General features: G+C 42.6%; 1 protein-coding gene across 3 annotated transcripts in view; it reads left to right on the top strand.

The window, feature by feature from the left end:
* si:dkey-246g23.2 (solute carrier family 66 member 2) overlaps nt 1-21,673 on the top strand; it is a 68,791-nt gene that overhangs the window by 41,279 nt on the left and 5,839 nt on the right. For all 3 annotated transcript variants that reach the window (XM_067998107.1, XM_067998106.1, XM_067998108.1), the window contains exon 4: nt 4,448-4,664. In XM_067998107.1, the coding sequence (XP_067854208.1) occupies nt 4,448-4,664 (217 nt within the window). The remainder of the gene's footprint in view (nt 1-4,447; nt 4,665-21,673) is intronic.

Genomic DNA, 21,673 nt, shown 5'->3' on the forward strand with positions numbered 1-21,673 from the left:
ACTTCCTTCACCACCGGTGCACTGTGGCTGCAGTGTGTACCATCCACAGGATGCACTGCAGCAACTCGCCAAGGCTTCTTCAACAGCACCTCCCAAACCCACGACCTCTACCACCTAGAAGGACAAGGGCAGCAGGCACATGGGAACAACACCACCTGCACGTTCCCCTCCAAGTCACACACCATCCTGACTTGGAAATATATCACCGTTCCTTCATCGTCGCTGGGTCAAAATCCTGGAACTCCCTTCCTTAACAGCACTGTGGGAGAACCTTCACCACACGGACTGCAGCGGTTCAAGAAGGCGGCTCACCACCACCTTCCAAAAGCAATTAGGGATGGGCAATAAGTGCTGGCCTCGTCAGCGACGCCCACATCCCATGAACGAATAATAAAAAAAATCCCTCTCCTGGCCCAGGCCCACATCACTCCTTCCACCCTCCTGGACGACAGTTTGGAGAACTTGTGTGAAGCCTTCGAAGGCCAGTTGTAAGGTATATTCAGCCTGTTTAAAGCGGCAGAATGCTGCTTACCCTGAATCCGAACGGCCGTTGTCAGGGCCTGAATGGGCTCATTGTTGAGCCGTGCTTGAAGCTTGATGGAGGCTAGCCTTTCCTCTATCGCAGACATTCCCGCACCTACCCACGACACTATCTCAGAGATGCCTTCACGTCCCTGTGACAGAATTCCACTCATGCAGGAGTTGTACTCCTCCATCCTCTGCGCGATTGTGGAGAGTGCGCGTGGCAACTGTTCCAGTAACTCGGCAATGTGCTGCTGGTCCTCGATGACTCTCCTTTTCACGGCTGGCTCCCAGGGTTCAGCATCTGGGTCTTGCTGAGCAGAGCCTGGAGAAGAGTGCTCCTACCGACGCGGACTCTCCACAGCTACCCCTGCCACCTGGGTCTGCTCATGCTCACATGTGCGTGGTGACTCACCATGTGCAAGCCCAACCAAGTGAGGACGGGGACCCACTGAGTTGTGTGTGTCTGCGCTGGTGGATGGCTGGCTCAGATGTGACGATGTACCCTCAGAGGCCGGCAGGTCCTCTGAGGAATCGCCCTCCGCCGTTACGGCGCTCGCAGATGGCCCTGCAAGAGAACAGAAAGCAATATTAAGCATGTGGACAGATATTGAGGTGCTGCAGATGCCAAGTGATGCTAATATCATTCGCTATCATGAGTGCTGAGTGTTAGATTTCTGTCACCAGCCACTTGTGCACTCCCAGTCTCGGCGTCTGTCACGGACAGGCACTCCAGCGTCCGGCTTATTTTGAGTGCCTGCTGCTCCGCATCTGTTAAGACCGCCTGGTGTGGCGGACCCCCTCCGCTCCTTGCCCTCTCCCGGGCATTCTGGCATCTCTTCTCCTATCAAGGCAAAACACAGAGGCATGATTGAGTGATGGTTGCATGGTGACCTGCTGCATGCATTGGTGTGGGTGGGGGTGAGCGTGAGGGAGATGCATGGGAGGGTGCATGTGAGACATAGCCATGGGATTGTATGAGGATTGGGTTGCGTGGTAGTGTTCGAATAGGAACTGGGGCAGTGAGTAAGTGCAGGCAAGGTGAGGATGATAGTTGAGTGGATATGAGGAGTGATGCGAGAGCGATGTGGTGGCAGTGCAGAAGGAGTTATGTGGTGGTGGAGGTGATGTGGAAGACGGAGTGTGGGACAATGCATAAGTATACTCACTTTGGTTGACCTGGTTAGGTCATTAAATCGCTTCCTTCACTGGACCCAGTTTCTGGACACATTGCCACTGCTGGCGACCTCCTCAGTCACCTCCAGCCAGGCCTTCTTGGTGATGGAGGGAGGGCACTTCCTCCCATCCGATGGAAAAAAAATTTCCTTCCTCCTCCTCACCCCATCGAGCAGCACCTGGAGTGAGGAGTCAGAGAACCTTGGAGCAACCTTGCCTCTGGCCTGATCCATGATCCAAAATTGGTTCTTTGCTGCAGGAGGAGCATTGGAGGACTGCCCCTTTAAATAGGGCCTTCAATTAGGCTGCAATCCCCGAATTCACTGGGCGCATTAATCACGCGCCCAGTCGACCCCCCGCTGCCAACCCGCCTCCCTCCTAATATAGGGCCCAAAGTGTCTGCAAAGGGATATTGACAGGTTAAGCGAATAGGCAAAAATTTGGCAGATGGAACATAATGTGGGAAAATGTGAAGTCATCCACTTTGGGAGGAAAAATAAAAAAGCAAAATATTATTTGAATGGAGAAATACTACAAAATGCTGCGGTACAGAGGGATCTGGGTGTCCTCGTACATGAAATACAAAAAGTCAACATACAGGTGCAGCAGGTAATCCAGAAGGCAAATGGAATATTGGCCTGTATTTCTAGGGGGATGGAGTATAAAAGCAGGGAAGTCATGCTACAACTCTACGGGGTGCTGGTGAGACCACACCTGGAGTACTGCGTACAGTTCAGGTGCCCTTATTTAAGGAAAGACATACTTGCATTGGAGGCAGTTCAGAGAAGGTTCACTAGGTTGATTCTGGGTATGGAAGGGTTGTCTTATGAGGAAAGATTGAACAGGTTGAGTCTGTACTCATTGGAGTTTAGAAGAATGAGAGGAGATCTTATTGAAACATACAAGATTCTGAGGGGACTCGATAGGGTAGATGCTGAGAGGATGTTACCCCTCATGGGGGAATCTTAAAACTAGGCGACATAGTCTCAGAATAAGGGGTTGCCCGTTTAAGATGGAAATGAGGAGGAATTTCTTCTCCCAGTGGGTCATGAATCTTTGGAATTCTTTACCCCAAAAAGCTGTGGAGGCTGAGTCAGTCAAGGCTGAGTTAGGCAAATTTTTGATCGGCAAGGGAGTCAAAGGATATGGGGAAAGGTGGGAAAGTGGAGTTGAGGTAAAAATCAGATCAGCCAAGATCTCACTAAATGGCAGAGCAGGCCCGAGGGGCCGAATGGCCTATTCCTGCTCCTATCTCTTACGGTCTTATAGCACAGAAACTGGCCATTCGGCCCTACTGGTCTATGCCTGCATTTATGCTCCACACAAGCTTCCTACCACCCCTCTTCATCCAACCCTATTAGCATATCCTTCTATTCCTTTCTCCCTCATGTGATTATCTAGTTTCCTCTTAAATGCATCAGAGGTCTTAATCTCTATATTGTAATTTATTTTGGTATATACATTGATTTCCAATTTGATACATTAACAAGGTAACAAAGGAATATAATTAACGCTACGATGTTACTGTGTTAAATTTATTGAAATTCTCAGGATATAACATTGAATAATTATTCAACACTGAAGTGAGTTTCATACTCCATTGACTATCTGAGGCAGATCAAAGACAACACCTCATTAATATCAAAAGAACTATAGGGTTAATTTTCCATTCCTCTGCAGGATAAGTTATGCATTTCTAGCCCATGTTTTTCCACTCAAAAAATTTAATGGAGAAAATAGTTTCATATGTACTCCTGTCATGCACCAGGAGCGGAGCAAAAGAAAATTTACCCTTGTATAATTTGGCAGCCAGGTTGTATTAAAAATGGGTAATGTTGACATGGTTTGACTACTTGTTTTGTTTATTTTTTTTAAGAAAAGAACCCTTAGGGATGTGATTATGTGTACTTCTTGTTTTCTTAATACAGCAAAGTTGATTTATGTATCCTATCCAGCGTTGAATCACATCTTCTGTGTTTCAAAGCCATTGCTATTGTATTATTGAATTTTCAAACAGACTCAGCTTCCTAATCTTATGCAGGCCAATGCAATGCACAACAAAGCACCACAAAATTGGTTTCTGCCCATGGCTGGTGCTTAACATTTCTCTTGCTTTCCACATTATACAGGAGTTAATTAGCTTGAATGTAATTCTCTGCTGTATTTTTCTATATCCCAGTGCTTCATGTCATGTATCCCCCCTCTCTTCTTGAGGCTTCTTACTGTGCTTTACAACATTGAACAATTGCCTTATCAGTTCCTCATTTTGACTAGAAGTAGAGAGAATGCACACTCAAAGCAAAAATACTCTGGAAATGCTTCCTATAAAGGTGGTAAACTTTTTATTTAGAAAACAATAGGTGCCCAAGAGTCATTCTTGGGAGTTAAACACACTTTAATATTGTATTCAAGTCGTAAATTTTTGGGGCAAACTTTTAGAGCCGAAATTTCGGTGGCCAGGGAGGGTGAAGAGTAGGTGGATCACCTGCTTGGGGCGGGGAGGGTTGGAATTTTTTGCAATGTGACACTAGTAGTACCTACCTTGATACTGTGACTCTTTTAATGTGACTTTAAGGGCTTATTTCCTTCACATCAATCACCAAATAACATCATAGATATAAAATGCTTTATTACACTGTTGAAATGTCTGAAAGAGCAATGATTGTTATCTAGGCAAGTGTGATAAATTAAAACTGAGGTTCAGCAGGTACACGCATAATCAAAATTGTGATTTGTTTTCTCTCCATAGATTTTGATCCAAGGTATTTTTGGGCCTGGAGCCACTTTCTTGATTACATCCAGTTTTGTTTATCCTTCACTGTGTTGTGCCTTATTATTACCTACCTCCTGATTGACTTCCAACTCTTTGTGGAAACTCTTGGCTTCTCAGCTGTCCTTATTGAAGCCATGTTGGGAGTACCTCAGCTATTCCAGAACTTCAAGAACAAGTCAACAGTAGGGATGAGGTGAGGAAACATTCTCACTCATAAAACTTAAATATTTGGGAAGAATGTGATTGCTTATTTTTAAAAATCTAGCATTGTTTATTCTGAAACATTTACTGTTATGTAAAGGAACATTTACCATGGTAAATTGTGATATATAGCAGAATCCTTATTGTTCACTATAATGGAGGGTGGCCCCCCAGTCGATTATAAAACTGGCAAATAATTCAGAGTCTCCAAATCTTGATCTTACACATTACAGCAGTACAACAGAGACAACAATAAGATAAGTACAATGTACATAACAAAAAAAGTTATGTATTTTTGCCCAAAAAAATGAAATACAAATAACAGTAAGTGTGTTAGTGGTCTGTGTAATTTTATGCAAGACTTTGACTATGAAAATTGTGGAAGATAAATAGAATATTGTTTAATAATGCTCCTGTGAAGCACCTTGGGTCATTTTACTACTTTAAAGGTGCTAGATAAATGCAAGTTGTTGTTGGAAAGTTGAGTAATTTCAGTGTGGATACTGGAGATTCTACTGTATCTGTATTGCTATTTCAATGGGAGGGTGGGAAAGTGCCATAAAATTAAATAATCTCAAGGTTAGGTAGATTTTAATTTTCACTGCTGGGTGGTAAACTTGGCATTGTGGATTGGCCGCCGGTTATACGTCCCCTCAGTTTTCCTATCCATTGAAATCAATACAAAGCAAAATTGGGTGGGATATATAATGTGCCTGCTTGGCTCTGTTTGTCACAGTTGGCAACATCAGGGTTTTAACAAGCCTGTACCTGCTTAGTGTTGAAATATTTGTAGTTCTCTTGGGTAGATTGCAGAAAAGATCAATAGATAAATCTTTTGATTCTGAGCTTGGTACAGTCCAAACCTTTAAGACCATTGTATTTGAATTCATTCTGAATTAACAGCACTCTGCTTCGGCACAGTGCTTCATCATTAGTGAAGAATGTAGAGGATTCAATTGAAAGCAGACCAAAACAAATGACAGTCACAGTTGAGATTCTTTCTTGTAACTTTCCCAGATGGTAGCCCAATGCTTTATTTCTAGAATTGTTTCCTCTCTAACCCCCAACCCTTCTCCAAAGATTCAAGTTAATACTTGAAATCAGCTACAACTTATTTAATGTTTCTTAAAATGCCTTATTTACCAAAATCGGTCAGCTCCAAGTACATTAGTTCTGTGTTCAAAGACGTAGCCTTGAAAACTCCAGAGATACCTATTTGTTGAGCCTACGTATGACATTTACTTATATTTGCTGTGCCTAATAATTATATATGAATTTTTGGTAGGTTCATAACATTTTAATTATAAGTAATCTGCTACATTTCCTTTATTTGTTGAACAACTAAACCATGAACCCCATTTAACCAAAAAACAAAGCTTATTCTAATTTTATTTTACACAATGCAGCTCCTTTACGAGGCACAGGTCAGATCCCTTGACTCATTGTGGTCAAATGTTAAATCAATTAATGCTTTTTTGTAATTAGCTTTATTTGAACAGCTCATCCATGATCTATTCAACAAATTGAAAATGTAAACATGCAAGCTCATTCCTTTGATTAAAAACAATGACAAATATTTCTATCCCTGGATTAGAAGAGTGATGGTTTGTGCCTGTTAGTGGGCCCTTACCTAATGCCTTATAGTAACACTACAATATGATGTTCATACCTTCATTATGGAGGCGCATTATCTGAATGAAATATTTAGCCCAGATTCTGTCTGTTCCTTGGGATGATAAAAATACAACAACAACAACAGACCAAATAGATTATGGAATGTTTCTTATTCCCTGCCCAATACTTTCACAGAATTTCTCCCTGCACCACATCGATATTCTCTATGAGTAATTATAGTTTTCTGGATTTTCTAAGTTGTTCAAACATTTACAAATTATATACAATAATGTAATTTAATTCTGTTCATGTTTTCGTTACTTATTGATAACAAATATAGTATAATCTTATTTTAGGGGCTGGGAATCTTGGTGTTCATCAGTGCTCGGAGTTGGAATATTTTAATACATTTTTCTCCGTGTGGTAATCAAGCAGTCACAGGTCAGGTTCTAATGTAGATCGGATGCGGAACAAAACTCTATCTACGTTACCGCAACAAAGTTGCTTATCCTGAATCTTACTTGAACACCATTTATGGCAACACTGTGACAATTTCTCTTTCCAACGCCAGCCACCCGTGTAGTCTCTTATGAATGAAACAGCCATTTATTTCCCAATATAGGCAATTTGTACTCTAGACTTGTGCCCCATAGGAAATGGGTAGAGACTGCCAAACCTTCACTTAACATAGTGGTGTCCAAACTGAAACCTGTTGGGCCACATGCAGCCCCTGAGCCTTGATGATCTAGCATTGAAGCCCAGACTCATTTACGCACATAAACGAACATACAAAAAATGACGGACAGGTGAAGACCCTCTGGTCCATCCAGCCTGCCCCACACAATTGTGATGCTTTGGGCACCACAATATATACACTCCCCATGCAGTTTTGAATTTTGTAGACCTGGAGTTTTGAAAACAATAACTACCTACATTTCTATAACGGTCATTGTGTACAGAGAGACATCTCAGAATGCTTTATAAAGCGGTGGATAACAAGTTGACACCAATTTGGACAGTGGGGAAGGAAGAGGAAAGAATCAAGTGGGGACAAAAGTACAGTTGAAGACTATGTTATTAAGGAGGCTTTTGAAAGCATTGATGGAATGGCAGAGATGTTGAGAGAAGGAGTTTCAGAGGACGAGGGCAAGGTGCCTGATGAAGGAGCCGCCGATGATGGGATGGTGGGAACGGGAAATGAGAAGCAGGCTTGTATTGGAGGACCGGAGGGTTTCCAATGTCACATAGAGCTGGAGGATATAACAGAGGCAGGGAAGGTGAGGCCATGGAGGGATTTTAAAATGAGGACTAGAATCTCAAAATTAATTCTGTGTCATGGGAAGCCAATGGAACTTGGTGAAGACAGGGTAGTTTGAGTTGTGGGCCTTAGTGTGGTTGACAAAATGGACCGCAGCGCTCTGGATGACTTATATCCCTGATAAATATGTATTAGGGTTTTGGCAATGGAAAGGGAGAGGTAGGAGTTAAGACAAATGATTTTGCAGAGGTGACAGATTGGATGAGGGGTAAGAAGCTAGCTCGGGGTCAAGCAAGGTTCAGGACTTCTGGGCTAAGTCTGAGATGGCAGCCAGGGAGGGAGATGGAGTTGAGGTCAGAGATGCATAGGTGTTCACTGGAGCCAGAGGATGGCCTTGGTTTTGCCAAAATTTATCTATAGGAAGTTTTGGCTCATACTGAAGATAGTGGCAATAGATGTGGGTCGATGAAGGAGATGATGAAGTAGAGCTGGGGTCATCGGCATTCATATGAAAGCTGATTCCTTGTTCCTGGATAATATTGGCAAGGGTTAGATGAAAACAAGGACACTAGGGATGGACCTCTAGAATACACCAGAGGTGACCATGTGGGCACAGGAGAAGAAATCATTTAAGATAATTTAATGTCTGTAATGTGGCAGGCAGGAGTGGAATCAGCAGAGAGCAGTGCCACGAAGGTGGACTGTGGAGAAGTGACATTTGAGGAGGATGGTTAACGGTGTTGAAAAAAACAAATTGAATATGAGAGTAAACCAGCAAGAAATATAAAAACAGATTGTAAGAGCTTCTACGAGTATGTAAAAAAGAAGAGAGTAGCGAAAGTATACGTGGGTCTGTTAGAGGCTGACAGGAGAAATTATAATGGGGAATAAGGAAACGGCAGAGACATTAAACAAATATTTTGTATCTGTCTTCACAGTAGAAGACACAAAAAACATACCGGAAATAGTGGGGAACCAAGGGCCTAATGGCAGAGAGGAACTTAAAGCAATTAAGATTAGTAAAGAAAAAGTACTGAAGAAATTAATAGGACTAAAAGCTGACAAATCCACTGGACCTGTTGGCCTACATCCTAGGTTTTAAAAGAGGTGGCTGCAGAGACAGTGAATGCATTGGTTTTGATCTTCCAGAATTCCCTAGATTCTAGAATGGTTCGCATGGATTGGAAGGTAGCAAATATAACCCTGCTATTCAAGAAAGGAGGGAGAGAGAAAATAGCGAACTATAGGCCAGTTAGCCTGACATCAGTAGTAGGGAAAATGCTAGAATCTATTATTAAGGACGTAGTAATGGAACATCCCGCATCTAGGTCATCTGAGGCCCAAGCACTGATCCTTGCGGCACCCCACTAGTTACACCCTGTCAACCCAAAAATGAGCCGTTTATTCCTACTCTGTTTTCTGTCCATTAACCAATCCCCAATCCATGCTAATATATTGCCCCCAATCCCATGAGCCCTAATCTTGTATAACAACCTTTTATGTGGCACCATATCGAATGCCTTTTGAAAATCCAAATATACTACATCCACTGGTTCCCCTTTATTTACCCTGCTAGTTATACCCTCAAAAAACTCTAATAGATTTGTCAAACATATTTTCCCTTTAAGAAAACCGTGTTGACTCTGGTTATACATATTATGATTTTCTAAGTACCCTGTTACTACGTCCTTAATTACAGATTCTAGCATTTTCCCTATTACTGACGTCAGGCTAACTGGCCTATAGTTCAATGTTTTCTCTCTCCCTCCTTTGTTGAATTGCGGGGTTACATTTGCTGCCTTCCAATCCACAGGGACTGTTATAGTATCAAGGGAATTCTGGAAGATCAAAACCAATGCATCCACTACCTCTGCAGCCACCTCTTTTAAAGCCCTAGGATGTAGGCCATTGGGTCCAGGGGATTTATCGGCTTTTAGTCCCATTAATTTTTCTAATACTTTTTCTTTACTAATCTTAATTACTTTAAATTCCTCCCTCTCATTAGACCCTGGAGTCCCCACTATTTCCGGTAAGTTTTTTGTGTCTTCTACCGTGAAGACAAATACAAAATATTTGTTTAACGTCTCTGCTATTTCCTTATTCCCCATTATAATTTCTCCTGTCTCAGCCTCTAAGAGATCCACGTTTACTTTCGTTAATTTCTTCCTTTTTATATACTTGTAGAAGCTCTTACAATCCGTTTTTCTATTTCTTGCTAGTTTACTCTCATATTCAATTTTCTCCCTCTTTATCAATTTCTTGGTTATCCTTTGCTGATTTCTAAAACCCTCCCAATCCTCAGGCTTGCTCTTTTTGGCAACAAAGTATGACTCTTCTTTTAATCTAATACTATCTTTAACTTCTCTAATTAGCTATGGTTGGATCACCTTTCCAGTGGAGTTTTTATTTCTCAAGGGTATCTATATTCGTTGGGAATTATGAATTATTTCTTTAAATGTTCGCCATTGCTTATCTACCATCATATCTTTTATTCTAATTTCCCAATCTACCTTAGCCAACTCGTCCCTCATACCTACATAATTGGCCTTGTTTAAATTTAAGACCCTTGTTTCGGATTTAACTACATCACTCTCAAACTCAATATGAAATTCTCTCATATTCTCTTCCTCAGAGAACCCTTTATTATAAGATTACTAAGTAATTCTGTTTCATTACACAATGCGAGATCTAAAATCGCCTGTTCCCTAGTTGGTTCCTCGACATATTGTTCCAGTAAACTGTCTCAGATGTATTCCATAAATTTGTCCTCCAAACTATTTTTGCCAATTTGGTTTGCCCAGTGCACATGAAGATTAAAACCCCTCACGAATTGCATTACCCTTGTTACATGTTCCTCTAACTTCCTGATTTATGTTCTGTCCAACACTATAACTACTGTCAGGGGACCTGTAAACTACTCCCACCAGTGCTTTCTGCCCCGTGATATTTCTTAGCTCCACCCACACTGATTCTACATCCTGATTTTCTGAGCTAAGATCCTTTCTCACTACTGTCTTTATCTCATCCTTTATTATCAGGGCTACGCCTCCCCCTTCCTGTTCCATTTTGCCTATCTTTTCTAAAAGCCAAGTACCCTGGAATATTTAGTTTTAACTTTGGTCACCCTGCAACCATGACTCAGTAGTGGCTACTAGATCAAACCCATCTGTCTCTATTTGAGCCATTAATTTCATCTATCTTGTAACGAATGCATCATGCATCCAGATACAGCACCTTTAATTTTAACTTTTAACCTTTTTCCTCTGATGTGACCGTAGTCACTAATGCTCTATTACCTTTGTTAAACTCTCTGTCCCTTCCTGACACACTCTGCTTATTTTTACCCAAATCGCTACTCTGCTCTACAGCCTTGACTTTTCTTTTTAGACTGATAAAATTACCCTTCCCTGAACCCTCCCCGCCTCTTAGCAGTTTAAGCCCTAGTTATTTGACTCGCCAGAACACTGGTCCCAGCCCGGTTTAAGTGGAGCCCGTCCCAACGGAACAGCTCCCTCTTTCCCCAGTACTGGTGCCTGTGCCCCATGAATTGAAGCCCCTGCTTCCCACACCATTCTTTCAGCCACGCATTTAACCATCTAATCTGTTTGTCACTATGCCAATTTGCGTGTGACTCAGGTAGTAATCCAGAGATTATTATCTTTGAGGTTTTACTTTTTAAGTTTGCTGTTATCCAAGTTTGCTGACGATACAAAGCTAGGTGGGAAAGTAAGCTGTAAGGAGGACGCAAAGAGGCTGCAAAGGGATATAGACAGGTTAAGTGAGTGGGCGAGAAGGTGGCAGATGGAGTATAATGTGGGGAAATGTGAAAATATCCATTTTGGTAGGAAAATAGAAAAGCAGAATATTTTTTAAAAGGTGAGAGGCTAAGAAATGTTGGTAGTCAGAGGGCTTTGGGTGTCCTTGTAAACGAATTACAGAAAGTTAAGAATAAAGAGGTCTTGCTGCAATTATATTTAGGGCTCTGTTAAGACCACACCTGGAGTACTATGTACAGTTTTGGCCTCCTTACCTAAGGAAGGATATACTTGCCTTAGAGGGGGTGCAATGAAGGTTCACTAGATTGATTCCTGGGATGAGAGGGTTGTCCAATGAGGAGAAATTGAGTAGAATGGGCCTATATTCTTTGGAGTTTAGAAGAATGAGAGTTGATCTCATTGAAACGTATAAAACTCTTAGAGGGCTTGACCGAGTAGATGCTGAGAGGCTGTTTCCCCTGGCTAGAGATTCTAGAACTAGGGGTCATAGACTAAAGATAAGGGATAGGCCATTTAGTACCGAGGTGAGGAAAAATTCCTTCGCTCAGAGGGTTGTGAATCTTTGGAATTCTCTACCCCAGAGGGCTGCAGATGCTCAGTCGTTGAGTATATTTAAGACTGAGATCGATGGATATTTAGTAACTAAGGGAATCAAGGAATATGGGGATAGGGAGGGAAAGTGGATTTGGATAGAAGATCAGCCATGATCTTATTGAATGGCGGAGCAGGCTCAGAGGGCCATACGATCTACTCTTGCTCCTATTTCGTATGTTCTTATATTGTCATTAAAGCAAGGTTAAGCATAACATTTTAAAATTTATGAACAAGGAACTGGAAAAAACAACTCTTTAATTCAGACTTTTGCAAGCTGTGAAAATAAGTACCCTAAATTAGCCTTACATTTTTTGATTGAACTGAATGTACAAAATTTTCAGTTATCTAACTGTGACTAATGACCTATTTGGAAGTGTAAGGAGCCCAGAGGAATATTAAGTTGTTCCTAAAGTGCTACAGATGAAATCAATAGTTTCAATTGATTTGCTCATTTCTGTTTACTGAAATAAAATCACTGAATAATGTACCAAGTCTGGTCCTTCATTTGACTAATTCATTTAGCACTTTGCTAAACTATCACTGGAAAATCTTATGCATTATCAGCACCACTTTAACTAGAATATTTTTAGCATATTTTACCACATTAAATTTCTTTGCCACAGAAGCACTTGCATCTACAAGTCAGCTTTTTGCAACTATTCTATGAGGCATTGTGAAGAGCAACAATTTTTAAAATTACTATAACTCCAATGTACTTGGTGTTAACCATTTCAGTAATTTGTGGCCTGTTGTCTTTGATAAATACTGCAAAGATAAACCAAGATTTCTTTAACCTGCAGAAGTGCGTTAACAGCTGATAAATATTACATCCATCAGTGCCATTGCATGAAAGCATTTAAAGGACCAAAATCCCAGAAGTAGCAATGTATTTACATGGCAGATGTGTATATTTAGTAAGAGTAGCACATGGAACTGTAAGAAGCAGCAAAGGAGACAGAATTGGATGCCTGGCACACTTACAAGACAGTAATCAAAGTACAGGGTTCAGTGTTCATAATTTGCAAGACAGAAGCTCATGTTACAGTTGGTCCCTGGTGCGTTCTGTTTTCATTTTATATTGGGTGTGTTTATTTATTGGTCCATTTTTGTACCAGTAGAAGCCATCACCACAGATGTCAATTGTTAATGTGCATGATATATTTCTTATAACCATTTTTAATATTATTACTGCATTCTTTAGCATCTTTAATCCATATTGGAGGGCAATTTTAACACTACCCGCCTAGCGGGTGGGCAATTAAAATTAACCAGGTTACTTAACTGCCCTGAAGTTGCTGGGAGCTGACAGTTCCTGATTTTGACCTGTTCAACTGAGCAGGCGGCAAAGACACCCATCCAGAATCGACCGTTTCCTTTTTTCACATATGCACGTCAGGTCCCGATGATGTTTTTGAAACCCCGACTGCAATTTTAACTTGGAGTCTTAAGCAGGAAGCCACAGTGAGTTTCCTGCCAAGTGAAGACAGCGGGTAAGAAGATTGGAGCCAGAAAAGGCACAAAAAGTTTTTCAAAACTTTTTTTTACTTTCCCTGTGGGGCCGGAGGAGCAGGAGTGCTCATCCAGGACTGACAAGGAAAGTTTAGGCCTTCCCTAGCGCGGACTCGCCCCCACCCCGTTCCCGATCACGAGAGCATCGCAGGACGATCCCAGCTGCTGATCCCGCCACTTACCTGGTCTCAGCAAGCGGCCTCCAGGCCATGTGATTTCCCACTGACTTCCCAGCTGGAAGGTGTGTGAAGTCAGCCGGCAGGATTTTAACGAAGCCCAGGAATGAAAAATTCAGGCCGCATTTCTGGTGCAGCAGTTTTGTTTCTAACTCACACTACGACTCACCCGCCGAAAACTGGCCTGGAGTTACATAGAAACATAGAAAATAGGAGCAAGAGTAGGCCATCCAGCCCTTCGGGTCTGCTCCGCCATTCAAAATGATCATGGCTGATCGTCTAACTCAGTACACTGTTCCCGCTTTTTCCCCATTTCCCTTGATCCCTTTGGCATTAAGAAATATATCTATCTCCTTCTTGAATACATCTAATGACTTGGCCTCCCCTGCCTTCTGTGGTAGAGAATTCCACAGGTTCACCACCCTCTTGAGTGAAGAAATTTCTCCTCATCTCGGTTCTAAATGGCATACCCCGTATTCTGAGACTGTGACCCCTGGCTCTGGATTCCCCAGCCATCGGGAACATCTTCCCTGCATCTAGTCTGTCTACTCCTGTTAGAATTTTATATGTTTCGGTGAGATCACCTCTCATTCTTCTAAACTCTAGTGAATATAGGCCTAATCAACCCAATCTCTCCTCATATGTCAGTCCTGCCATCCCAGGAATCAGTCTGGTAAATCTTTGTTGCACTCCCTCCGTGGCAAGGACATCCTTCCTCAGATAAGGAGAACAAAACGGCACACAATACTCCAGATGTGGTCTCACTAAGGCCCTGTATAACTGCAGTAAGACATCCCTGCTCCTGTACTCAAATCCTCTTGCAATGAAGGTCAACATACCATTCGCCTTCCTAACTGCTTGCAGCCCCTGAATAATCGCTTCCAGTGACTGGTGTACAAGGACACCCAGGTCTCATTGCACCTCCCCTTTTCCCAATCTATCACCATTCAGATAATAATCTGCCTTTCTGTTTTTGCAACCAAATTGGATAACCTCACATTTATCCACGTTATACTGCATCTGCCATGTTCTTACCCACTCACCCAACTTGTCTAAATCACATTGGAGCCTCTTTGCATCCTCCTCACAGCTCACATTCCACCCCAGCTTTGTGTCATCTGCAAACTTGGAAATGTTACATTTAGTTCCCTCATCCAAATCATTGATATATATTGTGAAAAGCTGGGGCCCAAGCACTGATCCCTGCGGTACCCTACAAGTCACTGCCTGCCACCCGGAAAAAGACCCGTTTATTCCTACTCTCTGTTTCCTGTCTGTCAACCAATTCTCAATCCATGCCAATATACTCCCCCCAATCCCATGTGCTTTAATTTTGCACACTAACCTCTTGCGTGGGACCTTATCAAAAGCCTTCTGAAAATCCAAATACACCACATCCACTGGTTCTCCCCTATCTGTTCAACTAGTTACATCCTCAAAAAACTCCAGTAGATTTGTTAAGCATGATTTCCCTTTCATAAACCCATGCTGACTTTGTCCAATCCTGTTAATGCCCTCCAAGTGTTCTGTTATCACATCTTTTATAATAGACTCTAGCATTTTCCCCACTACTCATGTTAGGCTAACTGGTCTGTAACTCCCTCCTTTTTTTAAATAGTGGGATTACATTTGCCACCCTCCAATCTGTAGGAACTATTCCATAGTCTATAGAATTTTGGAAGATGATCACCAATGCATCCACTATTTCTAGGACCACTTCCTTTAGTACTCTGGGAGGTAGATTATCAGGCCCTGGGGATTTGTCAGCCTTTAGCCCCATTAATTTCCCTAACACTTTTTTTACTAATACTGATTTCTTTCATTTCCTCCCTCTCATTAGACCCTTGGTTCCCTAACATTTCTGGGAGGTTATTTGTGTCCTCCTTTGTGAAGACAGAACCAAAGTATGTGTTTAATTGTTCTGCCATTTCTTTGTTCCCCATTTCTGACTGTAAGGGACCTACATTTGTCTTCACTAATCTTTTTCTCTTGACATATTTATAGAAGCTTTTACAGTCAGTTTTTATGTTCCCTGCTAGTTTACTCTCATACTCTATTTTTCCCCTCTTAATCAATCTCTTTGTCCTTCTTTGCTGAATTCTAAACTGCTCCCAATTCTCAGGCTTGCCGCTTTTTCTGATAATTTTATATGTCTCCTCTTTGGATCTAATACTATCCTTAATTTCTTTTGTAAGCCACGGTTGAGCCACCTTTCCTGCTTTATTTTTGCGCCAGACAGGAATGACTAATTGTTGTAATTCCTGCACACGTTCTTTAAATATTAGCCATTGCCTATGCACCGTTATCCATTTTAGTAAAGTTCCCCAATCTATCATAGCCAACTCTCACCTCATACTTTCGTAATTTCCTTTATTTAGATTCAGGACCCTAATTTCGGATTCAACTACTTCACTCTCCATCTTAATGAGGAATTCTATCATCTTATGGTCGCTCTTCCCAAAGGGACGCCGCTCAACAAGATTGTTAATTAATCCTTTCTCATTGTACAACACCCAGTCTAGGATTGCCTGTTCTCTAGTTGGTTCCTCAATGTATTGGTCTAGAAAACCATCACGTACACACTCCAGGAATTCCTCCCCCACAGTATTATTGCTAATTTGGTTTGACCAATCTATATGTAGATAAAGTTAAAACTAGGCCTTATTTCTATTGTCCATTATTGATTTTAAAAAAGTCTTCACCTACAGTGTAAATACTGTAAATCTTAGTCATTCCTTTTGTTGCTGTACTGTTTTGTCTCTCTATTTACTTTCCGTGTTTCTCAACTGTTTCTTGTCTTATCTGAGCTCTTTATGCTCATCCAAGTTGCCATCACATCCTTATTCTGCCAACATTTGTGGGTAAATTATATATTTGAAGACTTCTTGTTCCTGTTTGATGTCCACAAATTTCATGCTGATCCAGGATTAAAGATCAGAGTTAACATGGCTCCAGAACAATAAGGTTGCACTGTGCTAACACCTTTGTAAAAATAGCGGTCAAAGGATTTCATACAAATGCATTGTCACATTTGTAGCTAATATAAAGAAACATTAAACCAGATTGAGAGGCTGGCCGCTGCCGGAAGTGAAAGCCTGCTGTAGATGTCAGAAACCAGGGGGACTGGAGAGGAGCAAGGGAGAGATCGCGGTGGGGGGGTTGGAGGGGGGGGGGGGAGGAAGGGGGAAGGGGGAGGGTGGGGTCTGGGCGGAAGAGACCGGATGACGGGATGGGGGAGGGCACGGGAGGACAGATTCCGTGGTAAAATAGCCTTCCAAAACTCATTGGCCACTTGAGCAAGATATTCTACCCTAGCAAGGAGTGCCTTTAGGAGCAGAGAGAAGGACATAAACTTTATGGAGAAAAATTGGCCAGGGTGTATGTTAACTTCAGATAGCATATAACCAGATGTACTTCAGTAAACTTTGTATAACCGTTGTAATTATCCACTTAATCTAGTAGACTGCAGCTGTATTCACAAAAGTAATTACCTGTAGTTTGAAATGTTTTATCCACTGGAGTAAAGTTGTTGGCATTTAATACGGTTTGGGGAATAAACCAAGATCCTCGTAAAGTGGACCTTTGTTTATCACAGATAAAAATCCATCTATTCCAAGGATTTTAAGTATATTATCATTCAAAGTTACTGAAGTGTAACTTGGTTACATGTTTATGAAGGTCAAAGACTCTTCTTTACAAGAAAGTAGATTATATGGAAGGTATGCAGAAGAAAGATAAATAACTCATGGAGTTTCAGGAAAGAGTGAATATTGCAGCGAATGTCACTGCTGACTATCAAGGACGTGAATTTCTGTGGGGGTTCTCCCGTTCATCTGCCATAATTTCATTTTTCCTGGCTTTCCGTGACTCTTCCACCGCGGTTACAGTGTACGAATGGAAGAACCCCCGTGGAAATTCATCCTCAGAGTCACTAAAGTTGTGGATTCTAATTGAGTCAAATCTTAAAATCTCCGGATCCAGATAAGTTACTTCAACAGTACTTCCATTCCCAAAATGATCAGCAACTAGTAAAATTTTTATAGTAATTGAAATCCATACAGCATCTTGTGCTATCAAACTGTATCTTTAGGTGGTAAAGAATAATCTGTAAGATTTTCAAATTATACCTGCAGTTATTTCTTTTTCATTATTACTTTTGTCACTCATAAGCAATGGCTATTTTAATTGTGGCCTTATTCTGAAATGCGATCGTAAACTTTTTTGGTCCAGATACAGCATTATTCTTGTATAGCAAGAGTGATTCATCAATGTGAATGAGTATTAAGCAGGGCTGTGCAGGCTGTGCTAGACGTGATCCATGCCATTGGTTCATCTATCTGCCTGTATGCCTTTCTTATGAATAGAAACTCCAGTACTGGAGACAAAAGTAGGGAGTAGAGATGGATGGTCTTCATCTGATTAAGTAGTAGTTTTTAATTATAATCATAATGAAATGTAGAATAAAGTAAAACATAATCTGGTAGAACTCTGACGTGGGCTAATAAATGATGATGCATTGAAAAAGTGATGTTAGAGAGTTTAATGTGTGAGCTAAATGATAAGCATTTGTGCCATCTGATATCAGCCCAGTTTCCATTTCTTTAAGCCATTGCTACCGATCTGTTTATTGATTTACCTCACACACTTTGCATTTTAAGACTTTCTATTAAAAGTTGTGGGGGGTGAAATTCAACTTCAGCGGGAAGAGCAAAACGGGCGGTAGCAGATCAGCTACCTGTTATACACCGCGCCTGATTTTCCTTTCCATTCTGCTACCGCCTGTTTTGTGCCCCTGCCGAAGTTGGATTTCACCCCCAATGAAAAATGCGGCGGGGAGAGGTAAAGTACTGTTGAGGCTGAGATATACAGTGATGATAAGGAGAGGGGAGATGAGCAGAGACACAGTCATGGAATCTGAAAAGATTGAGAAAATGGAGATGAATAGGCCAGTACTCGGCTGAGATGCAGAAATGCTGGCATGACATGTGAAATATTTTATCAGTGAGTTTAAGATTACTGGCAAAAGAACCAGTGGAGAGATGAGGAGAATTTGCTATGATCTGGAATGTCCTGCCTGAAAGGGAGGTGGAAGTAGATTCAATAGTAACTTTTAAAAGGGAATTGGATATATACCTGAAAAGGAAAACATTTGCAGAGCTGTGGGGAAAGAGCAGGCAGTGGGACTAATTGGATAGCTCTTCCAAAGAGCCGGCAGAGGCTCAGTGGGCCGAATGGCCTCCTTCAGTGCTACAAGATTCTCTGATTCTAAGATGGTTGACAGAAAAATAAAAATAGTCCTGATGAAGAAATTAACCATTGTGAATAAAGCCTTGCATTCTGATCAGATAGGTAAATGTAGAGTCTCTTGTGCATCTCCCTCTCCTTTCACCCCACTGTTGGCGGCTGTGCCTTCAACTGTCTACGCTCTATGCTCTGGAATTTCCCCCCTAAACCTCTCCATCTCTCCACCTCCCTCTCCTCCTTGAAGTCCCTTCTTAAAACTCACTTCTTTTGCTCACCCCTCCTAATTTCTCCTTTGCTTCACCATCCATTTTTGTCTCAATACATCTCTGCGAAGTGTCTTGGGATGTTTTCCTATGTTAACGTGCTATATAGGGGTACGGTAGCATAGTGGTTATGTTACTGGACTAGTAATCCAGAGGCCTCGACTAAAATCCAGAGTCATGAGTTCAAATCCCGCCATGGCAGCTGGTGACTATTAAATTCAATTAATTAAATAAAAATCTGGAATTAAAATACTAGCATCAGTACTGGATTGTCGTAAAAACCCATCTGGTTTACTAATGTCCTTTAGGGAAGGAAACCTGCCGTTCTTACCCGGTCTGGCCAATATGTGACTCCAGACCCACAGCAATGTGGTTGAATCTTAATTGCCCTCTGAAATGACCTAGCCACTCAGTTGTAAAATCTGGCTACAAAAAGTCAGAAGAATAAAACCGGACGGACCACTAGGCACCGGACACGACAACGGCAAACCAAGCCCAGTCGACCCTGCAAGGTCCTCCTCACTAACATCTGGGGACTTGTGCCAAAATTGGGAGAGCTGTCCCACAGACTAGTCGAGCAACAGCCTGACATAGCCACACTCACAGAATCATACCTTTCAGCCAACGTCCCAGACTCTTCCATCACCATCCCTGGATATGTCCTGTCCCACTGGCAGGACAGACCCACCAGAGGTGGCGGTATAGTGATATACAGTCAGGAGGGAGTGGCCCTGGGAGTCCTCAACATTGACTCTGGACCCCATGAAATCTCATGGCATCAAGTCAAACATGGGCAAGGAAACCTCCTGCTGATTACCACCTACCGCCCTTCTTCAGCTGATGAATCAGTCCTCCTCCATGTTGAGCACCACTTGGAGGAAGCACTGAGGGTAGCAAGGGCACAAAATGTACTCTGGGTGGGGGACTTCAATGTCCATCACCAAGAGTGGCTCGGTAGCACCACGACTGAGCCGAGCTGGCCGAGTCCTGAAGGACATAGCTGCCCGACTGGGCCTGTGGCAGGTGGTGAGCGAACCAACATGAGGGAAAAACTTACTTGACCTCGTCCTCACCAATCTACCTGTCACAAATGCATCTGTCCATGACAGTATTGGTAGGAGTGACCACCGCACAGTCCTCGTGGAGATGAAGTCCCGTCTTCGCACTGAGGACACCATCCAACGTGTTGTGTGGCACTACCACCGTGCTAAATGGGATAGATTCAGAACAGATCTAGAAACTCAAAACTGGGCATCCAAGAGGCACGGTGGGCCATCAGCAGCAGAATTGTATTCCAGCACAATCTGTAACCTCATGGCCCGGCATATTCCTCACTCTACCATTACCAACAAGCCAGGGGATCAACCCCTGGTTTAATGAGGAGTGTAGAAGAGCATGCCAGGAGCAGCACCAGGCGTACCTAAAAATGAGGTGCCAACCTGGTGAAGCTACAACTCAGGACTACATGCATACTAAACAGCGGAAGCAACATGCTATAGACAAGGCTAAGCGATTCCACAACCAACGGATCAGATCCAAGCTCTGCAGTCCTGCCACATCCAGTCGTGAATGGTGGTGGACAATTAAACAACTAACGGGAGGAGGAGGCTCTGTAAACATCCCCATCATCAATGATGGCGGAGTCCAGCACGTGAGTGCAAAAGACAAGGCTGAAGCGTTTGCAATCATCTTCAGCCAGAAATGCCGAGTGGATGATCCATCTCAGCCTCCTCCCGATATCCCCACCATCACAGAAGCCAGTCTTCAGCCAATTCGATTCACCCCACGTGATATCAAGAAACGGCTGAGTGCACTGGATACAGCAAAGGCTATGGGCCCTGACAACATCCCAGCTGTAGTGCTGAAGCCTTGTGCTCCAGAACTAGCTGCGCCTCTAGCCAAGCTGTTCCAGTACAGCTACAACACTGGCATCCACCCGACAATGTGGAAAATTGCCCAGGTATGACCTGTCCACAAAAAAAAGCAGGACAAATCCAATCCAGCCAATTAACGCCCCATCAGTTTACTCTCAATCATCAGCAAAGTGATGGAAGGTGTCATCGACAGTGCTATCAAGCGGCACTTACTCACCGATAACCTGCTCACCGATGCTCAGTTTGGGTTCCGCCAGGACCACTCGGCTCCAGACCTCATTACAGCCTTGGTCCAAACATGGACAAAAGAGCTGAATTCCAGAGGTGAGGTGAGAGTGACTGCCCTTGACATCAAGGCAGCATTTGTCCGAGTGTGGCACCAAGGAGCCCTAGTAAAATTGAAGTCAATGGGAATCGGGGGAAAACTCTCCAGTGGCTGGAGTCATACCTAGCGCAAAGGAAGATGGTAGTGGTTGTTGGAGGCCAATCATCTCAGCCCCAGGACATTGATGCAGGAGTTCCTCAGGGCAGTGTCCTAGGCCCAACCATCTTCAGCTGCTTCATCAATGACCTTCCCTCCATCATAAGGTCAGAAATGGGGATGTTCGCTGGTGATTGCACAGTGTTCAGATCCATTTGCAACCCCTCAAATAATGAAGCAGTCCGAGCCCGCATGCTGCAAGACGTGGACAA

Source organism: Heptranchias perlo, chromosome 16 (assembly GCF_035084215.1).
Source record: "Heptranchias perlo isolate sHepPer1 chromosome 16, sHepPer1.hap1, whole genome shotgun sequence".
Taxonomy (NCBI): Eukaryota; Metazoa; Chordata; class Chondrichthyes; order Hexanchiformes; family Hexanchidae; genus Heptranchias; species Heptranchias perlo.